General features: G+C 40.2%; 1 protein-coding gene across 1 annotated transcript; it reads right to left on the reverse strand.

The window, feature by feature from the left end:
* Positions 1-4,126: 4,126 nt before the first annotated feature.
* LOC104078521 (glutaredoxin domain-containing cysteine-rich protein 1-like) lies at positions 4,127-4,522 on the reverse strand (the record flags this gene model as incomplete). Its single annotated transcript, XM_009580179.1, has 1 exon — positions 4,127-4,522. A coding segment is annotated over exon 1 (396 nt), but the record flags the coding sequence as incomplete, so codon positions are not given.
* Positions 4,523-8,257: the final 3,735 nt, after the last annotated feature.

Below are 8,257 nucleotides of genomic sequence, written 5' to 3' on the forward strand. Positions count from 1 at the left end.
TTTCACTTACACCATGGAGGTGCACGAACAGGGAGACTAGGAGCTCCAGATCCTTTCTGTTATTCAGGCTTTTCAGTAGGCTTTTCTCAGGAATAAAATGTTCCCAACTGTTTGACCCCTGCATTGCCAACCCTGTGGGAGGCCGGCCCTCCGGTTCCGGCTTAGGGGCACGTGGAGGCCGGGTGGACACGTGTGACCATCCCTGCACCCCACTGATGACCACCGACTGTCCCCCCCCTTCCCTGCCAAGCAGGGGCTGGGGAGGTGTTGCCACAGCAACGCCCTCTCCCCCCGCCCTGGGATGCGGTTGCTATGTCAACGCTCTCCTTGTGGCATCCACCCCTGGGAGGGAAAGGCTGGAGGGGTTGCCATGGAAACTGTGCTCCCCTGAAGCATCGATAGGGCTGGTCTCTTCCCCACCTTTCTGCCCCCAAAATGTCCTGCCATGAAGCTGAGATAACCCCCGGACATGTCCTGCTCTGTCCCACCCTGTCCCCACGGCCGTGCCAGCCCCAGCTGCACACGGCTGCTCCCACCGGGCTCCCAGCAGCTTCACCAGCCCTGCAGGGCCAACCCGATGGGAGACGTTTTACTGTCACAGCGCTGCAGCAGCTGACATCTGGGGACACAGACAGTCATCGGACAGACTGATGCGGGGGACCTCATTTCTCTTCTCAAGGAACGGTGGAAATGGGAAGTCGCTGGTTGTGCTGGTGATGGAAGTGCTCGGCGCATGGATGTGGGAAAATGCACCAGGGGACGCATGTGTCCTTGGCGGTAGATATACATTCTCAGGCCAGGCTTTTATCATACAACAATAAGAATCAAAAACACCTTTTCATCTAGAAATACTTCCTGTATTACATCACTCTTTTCGAATTCCCAAAAACTCCAGAAGGTATGATTTTTTTTCAGATGAGTCTGTTATGGGAAGGAACTGTTTGAACCAATTCTGTAGAAAAGCTGTAGTTAGAAAATGTGGAAAAAATATTCAAAAAACCAAATATTCCATGGAATATCAAAATACATAGGAGTGCTTTTAGCACAGGTATTCGAACAGAAAACATCAAAGGTCTTGACTACATGACTTAACAAAGCCCAGTTAATGAATCCCTGCTTATCCCTAGAATATCTGAACAAAGTGATTTGTTTTAAAGGATCTCTCCTCTACCACAGGGAGCATCTGGGTATTTTGGTAATAGCATAGAAGAGGAGTTTGCAGATATAGTCTGAAGAATCAGAATCCTGACACTGCAGAAAATCTCAAAAAAAAAAATAGTTTCAGGGTCACAGGACACTCACATATAGTATTTGGCTTCTTGCATACACAGTTTAGTTAGTAAGTGATACATTAAATACTAAATAAGAAGTGTCTGCATTCAAGAATTTATCAGTGCTCAGGATTTAGGACTGTCAAGAGTTCATGTGCATGCTCTGTGATTACAAATACCTGCTTTGACACTGACCCTGAGAAATGTATAATGAGGTCATCTACTGCTGAATCATCAAAGGGGCAGAGATGGGCTCTCCTCAGGGATGAGGACTTCGTATACGTCTTAACTGTTAGTTAAGACAGTTAGTTAAGACAGTTAAGACAGTTAATCTGCTGTTGGCTATCTAAGAGAAGTGAAACATGTAACTGCAGATGACCTCACGTAATCAAGGGGGGAACTTAGAAAAATGCCATATCAAGAGATTTTGAGTTGTATCTTCTAATAGAGGCATATTTCTATCTTATCGTACCTTTGAATGAAAAACTCTTATTGTTTTCTAAATGGTATTACTGCACAATTAATTGTCTGGAATATACTTACAGAAAACTAGAAATCTTCCTCTAATCTCATCCTAAAGGTCGTTACTTCATTATTTAATTGGACAGATTTTGATCATATTTCACAATCAAGCAATTGCTTGGGATCAAGCAATTCTGAATCAGTCTCAAAGCCAACCTTTGTGATTTGCTGTCCTCTGTGTTCACCATGTGGCATAGAAAATTGGCTCACAGTACATAAAAGGTATGCAAACGTTCATTCTTCTTCACTAGACTTCAAACTTTATCTCTGGGGAAACTGGAACTTGTTTGTGTAGAAACCTCAAATCATGATGTTCTCTGTATTATTGAATATATGTCTTTGATCCAGTAGATGCTTAAGGTAAGAATACACAGTTATTCTGGAAATCAGTCATCTAGACCTGCCTAAGCAGAAGCTGCTCAGTTCCCCATATATTTTCCTCATCCGCTTTCAAAACCTGCCTATTCTTTTGGCCTTTACAATGCCTGCAGCAGAAAGTTCTTAAATTTAATTATGTGCTGTATGAAAAACTGTTTAGTTTGTTTTCACCTGATAATTTAATTTTTCCGCTTTCTTCTGCTGTAAAATATTGTGAATACAAGATCCTTATCACCTTTTAAGCCTTTACAGGTTTTAATTATGGACTTCCGTGGTACACTTGGCTACATATCGTTTTCTGAAGTTATAAGATGGATATGCCTCCTCTCAAGTCTTCCCTTCTTCCAGCATGGAAATAGTGCTGGTCCTAGCTGTAACTCTGCTAGGAATAAAAGAAACTTCATTGCAATCAAAGTACATTGATTTCAGCCCATGAACCTTTCCTGAAGAACTTCCAGCCTAATACTGGACACAGAAACAGCAAGATGATAGGGCCACTAATTAAGATATGTATGTCTTCAGATGGGTCCATTTATTTAGGTGATTCAAATTTCTTAGCCTGGTGTCACTGATGCAGTGGAAGGAAGCTTTTAGGAGGGAATGAGGCTAGTGAGGTTAAATGGTGTACTCCATGTAGTGAAACATGGAACAGTATTTGGAACTAAGGTTGGAGAAGAATCCAGACACACCCCAGTTAACACTTCCTAACTCATATCTACTTAGAAAAAGTGAGTTTGTTACAAATCTTATCAGAGTAGGGAACTCAAGGACAAACTCTTCAGTGAGTGGCTTGAAAGAAAGCAAGATATTTGAGTGCTATGTGATGTAAACAACAAAAATGAACAGCTAATTCATCTTTGAAATATCCATCTTCCACAGGAACATCGGTATTGACAAAAAGACTGTTAGAATTTAGGTACAGCATAGAAGATAAATTCATATTCAGAAGCAAGAGAATGTTAATCTATAGACAATTTCTAAATGTATTATGAAATTACTTAGCCTTCAAAGTAAGAAAGAACTTGTAGAAGATTTCATTTCAATACACAACAACAGTCGTTACTAATATCAAATTCCCCATGCTTTAAAATTGCATAAATGCTTTTAAAACAATGCATTGAAGCCAATTACTGGTTAATTTAAGTGACCATCCAAATTCTGGATTATAACAACCTTCAGAAAGGGTTTGGTTGCATACCTGTTGCTCTTTGTTTGAATAGTAATGATTATAAGACTTGAATAGTGTACATAGATAAATTATATATATGAACTAAATTTCTTAGAACTTTTATCTTGGTTTTTCTAAGGCCTGTATTTCTCTGCTTAAGGCATCAGTGTGGCATACACTGTTTCAAATACAGATATTCTGCTCCTTCTACAAAATAAATGGAAAGCAGACATTAATAAAAGAGACCTCTGACTAAGATTTCATTCCTCTGAAATTTTCATATAGGAAAACTGTCATCGCTGCCCTCCTGCATCTAATTTGAGCCACTTTGCAGATTAAAAACAATGGAATTTGCAAGTATACATATTTACATGTAGGGGACAGTAGATAACATCTTAAACTCATTAGATCTAATATAATAGGAGTGGAAACATGACACATCTGTGTACGGTGGATATGTACAGAACTCCAATAAAGTCCCAGTTAATTCCTCTGTTACGTTTCTTTCCTGGTCCATACATGGGAAGCACAACATACACGTTTCTAGTTAGCAAACTTTAGGTCAATTTTGAAAGAAAAATATCACAGTTAATATGGAGTGTGGAGCCGGTGTATACCAGAAAGAGTAAGCAAGAATAGCAAGTGGACAGCAATGGGAATGAGGCAGAATCAAATTCAGAGTTTGAGAAACAATAAATGAGAGAGGTTTGGACAAAGAGAAAGAATAACATGGGGAGTTAAAAGGGACAGACACAGGGTTTACAGCCAGCAGGACTGCATCACCTACCTGAAATACTTTTGCCAAATTGTCAAAGAGGGCTTGACCAGCGCTGACTTTATGCTTGACGCCCCTGACTGTGCCATTTTTGCTGAGGATGTTGACTCGCTTTGTACCAAACCCCCTCTCTTTAGTGGCTCTGACTAAAATGAGCAAGTCATCCTGCTCATTCTCATTTTCGTCGCACTCAGAGCCTATGTGTCCATTCTGCTGCCCATCCACTTCGCTCAGCCGGCTGGTTTGGTCGGTCTCTGAGCTACTGGCGTACTCGGAGTCCAGTGAGTCGGCAGCCTCCCCGTCGGCATACACCTCCTTCAGCACCCTCCCGCTGTGCGAGGAAGCCACGCGGAATCGAACCTTCCTCGACAGCCTCTCGCTGTCCGCCTTCATCTCACTTTTAAACATCGCCTCTTCCATTGATATAAGCAGTTTGCATTGTTCCAGTGTGGTCCCCATTGCTTTTGCCAGTTTGTCACACTTAACAACAATATCAGCGCTGTTTTCTGTTGACAGGGGTTCTCATATTAAACGAAAGAGGGTTCCCAAGAAGCTACACTGCCGTTCTGCAGTTAATAATGGATGTGTTTGTGCTATGGTTACCTTTAAACTAAAACCCGTAAACCAATCTCATCAATTAAATATTAAAAAGCCATTGTGTACTTTTTAGCACTAAGGACGAAAGCAAGAAAGGGAGAAATTATATTCATCTATTAAAATAAAAATTCAAACCCACATATAATAACACAATAACAGAAATTACACAAGTTTATATGAATGTAGTTTTTTGTTTGCCAAGAAAGGCAAAAAGGAAGAGTTTTTTACAAGATCTGCAGAGCCAAAACTGTTTATGTACTTTACACCTCAGGTGGAAATCGTGAACTTCAGCACTGGAGTCAATGATGGGCACGTTTCTTTCACCAAAATCCTTCCTTCCCCTACCAGTCAGACCTCATTCACCAAAGTTTGCTTTTTATATAAGCTTACAGAGATTCAGCAGGCAGCTCTGACTTGGTGTTTTGTGATGCTAGCCTTCTCACAGACTGGCAGAGCAGTTGAGAAGCAATTAGTCACAACTTGTTGCACGGAATAATTCGGTGTTATTAAATAAAACCGAGCCACAACTAACACCACACAGTAACCACCGCCTCTGTTCTGTTTTGTCAATTATTCAAGGGACTGGGCCAAGGGAATCTGAACAAAGGAACAGGAGAAAGCTAATTAATTGGGGCAACAAGATCAAACAAAGAAAAGTAGCGTAAGGTGGATTCAACCACAGCGGAAGCAAATTCCCCTATCCTAAAAAAGCACAAGTAGAGGCTGGTGCGGTGTTAGGCACCTGACTCTAGATGTAAAAATAACAAACCCACACTTGAGGTTTATGGCTCCGTCTATTCAATATCATGTAGTAGCACCTTAGACCCCCAAGCTGGTTTTGAGCCTGCATGATGATCTCTACTTACAGTGCTATTTCTGTATTTTCTCCATTTAAAGTAAAATGCAAAGCGTTCCTTAGAGCAGCATCGAGAACTCCATCCCCTTCTCACTTTCCTGGCAAACATTCCCTACAGCTTCATTTTCTCTCTAGACTCATGAATACTGAATTGCTTCCTGAAGCCTCTGACCCCCCCGCCAGGTGTAAGCATGAAATGAGTCCCTAGATGCTCAGCCAACCCAGAATGGCAACGTCTGCGGTCAGGAGCAGCTGCAGAGCTTCAAGCATCTGAGGAGGCTTTCTGGCCAAGATTTTGGAACTGCAGACTCAAATCTTTCAGCAATTAGGTGGTGGTTATTGTGACTTTCTTTTGAACAAGAGGCATGAAAATACTGCTCTTCAGCCCAAGTAAAATCACAATTCTTATGACTAAACTCTAAAATACAGCCACTTGCCCACAGGAACTTTGTCAACAAATACAGTTCATTATAACTAAAGACTGACTTAGAACTAAGAACATTCTGTAGATGAATGAATATTTCAAAATATATTTTATGGAATTATCTAAACAGGGCTGCAAGAAACCTAGAGAAATCACTTAGCCTGTTGCCTACCCCAAAGTTTACTATATCATAGTGTTTCCATGATTATCTGAGTGATCTCCTCTTAGAAACCTGCAGTAATGAACTTTGTTCACATTCTTTTTTTTAATTAAATAATAAAACCCAAGTGCTTTGCAATGAATTGCCACAGATTAAGAAATCCGAGCTTCTGTAACAGAAATATTTTGCACAACACTTTTATAATATTTTTACCTCCTCCAATTGATGCTGTATATTCTTTAACACAGAAACCATTTTACTCCTATTGCAGGCAATGGGAAAGCTTGTATTGTCTGTAGTGCAAAGGATTTGATGCTACCTGAGTGATTTAAAAAGTTAATGTAGCGTTGAATAAATGCAGAATTAATCAGTACCACATTTTAAAAACACTCCAGATATTGTTAGTGTTCTTGTTCTCTGTTAGTAGGAAATTAGCTCATCGTTTAGTTTCATGGCAATTGCATTATTCACTGGGAAATATTTTTATGTCTGGTTATGAGAAATGACAAACTGTGTGCACAGTTTTCTGTGCAGAAAAATAGTTAAGCACAGTGGAGATACTCCCTTGACAGAGGTGTTTACAGGCATAAGATTTCATCTTGATGTTCCAGCTGTGGACCTTCTGTGAGCAAACATGTGACTTTTGGGGTAAGTGCACATAGCCAGAGGGAAACGGATTACAGACTCTAAACTGGTTGTATTCATGACATAAGACATTTGAGAGTTCAAAGACTGGAAATGCACATATTTGTACATCTGATGGGTGCATGTTCTCAACAAAGGCAGAAAGGATGCAACTTGACTAAGCATCTCTGTCCCTCCTGTAGAATTAAATTTATAGTAAATTCTGACACTAACTCTACTTACCCATTTGATGCTGCACCCTGTCAGCTGTTAGATTTGTGTTTATCATTTTCCAACTTCTCTAGACAAACTTCTTTTCATTCAAAGGGTTGTTTCATTTAATGAGCAGTATCCATTAAAAAATAATGTGGCAGGGTTTTGCAGTAATGAGATATTTCTTACCTGTAACTATGACTCTGCCTGAATCATTTGGCTATTGTTAGTTTTTGTTTCTGCTTAGTTCGGTCCTAAGGTTCTGCCATTGATTAATTCAAGGCCAGGGTGTCCGGCAAGCATAAAGTCAAAGCACACAGAGAAAAAAGTTGTCACTACAGAGATCTCTCCTCAATAGAGAAGCACTCTGTAAAAAAACACCTGGAAAGAAGATATTACATCCATTGCCTCTTCTTTGACTCTGTCTCATCTCACAAAGAACTGGACCAACCCATTACCTTGATGTTGTGCTAAATAATACGGTTACCAGTAAAATCCTCACATTTTATTATGTTCAAATTTATCACTGAGTTGAAAGGAACAAAGAAGATGATGCTTCTGCTAGTTGTTGACTTCTGATGCTTCTTCATGACACAGTCAAGATAACAGTACTGGATGAAGCCCAGGGCACAGATGCTGTACAGTGAAGCCTGAAAGACAAACATCTGCTCTGAGATAGACATCTGAGAATCTTCCACACTCCATGCAAGGTGCCTGCAGAGGGCAATTCATCACATCTTTTTTCTATGACAGAGAAAGTAGAGAAAGTCTAACTAATTAGCTTAGTCTGAATATTTACCTTTTTTCAATGACTGAAATTAGGTCAGGTGAGCCAAACTCTTTAATACTTTCAAGATGAAAGCTTTGAACTAAGGTAAAGTAGCACTCACATTATGCCAAATGAGAACTTTATAGCTGTATCAGAAAGGAAAAAAAAGAGCAGAAAAGAATAGAAGGAAACTCTAGTCTCATTTATAACTCTGACACAATTTCTTTAATATGTAGATGAGATCTAGCTGTCAGAGTTCATCATATATATACACATATATATGCCTCAATTTCAGCTGTTTATACAAGTAGAGGATCTGTCCTAGGCACTCCATTTCTGTAAGTCCAGAGCACTACCAGCTTCACCTCAGGAAAGACCACAAATCAATAACATTAAACTGTAGCAAAATGTTTGAGCCAGCCATGTATATTAAGCAGCAAAGATTGGTTGCATTTTGCTGAAGAAATGTAGAGTGCTGTTGTGGTTTAACCCAGCAGGCA

The sequence above is a fragment of the Fulmarus glacialis genome, unplaced genomic scaffold (genome assembly GCF_000690835.1).
Source record: "Fulmarus glacialis isolate BGI_N327 unplaced genomic scaffold, ASM69083v1 scaffold14836, whole genome shotgun sequence".
In the NCBI taxonomy this organism is placed as follows: Eukaryota; Metazoa; Chordata; class Aves; order Procellariiformes; family Procellariidae; genus Fulmarus; species Fulmarus glacialis.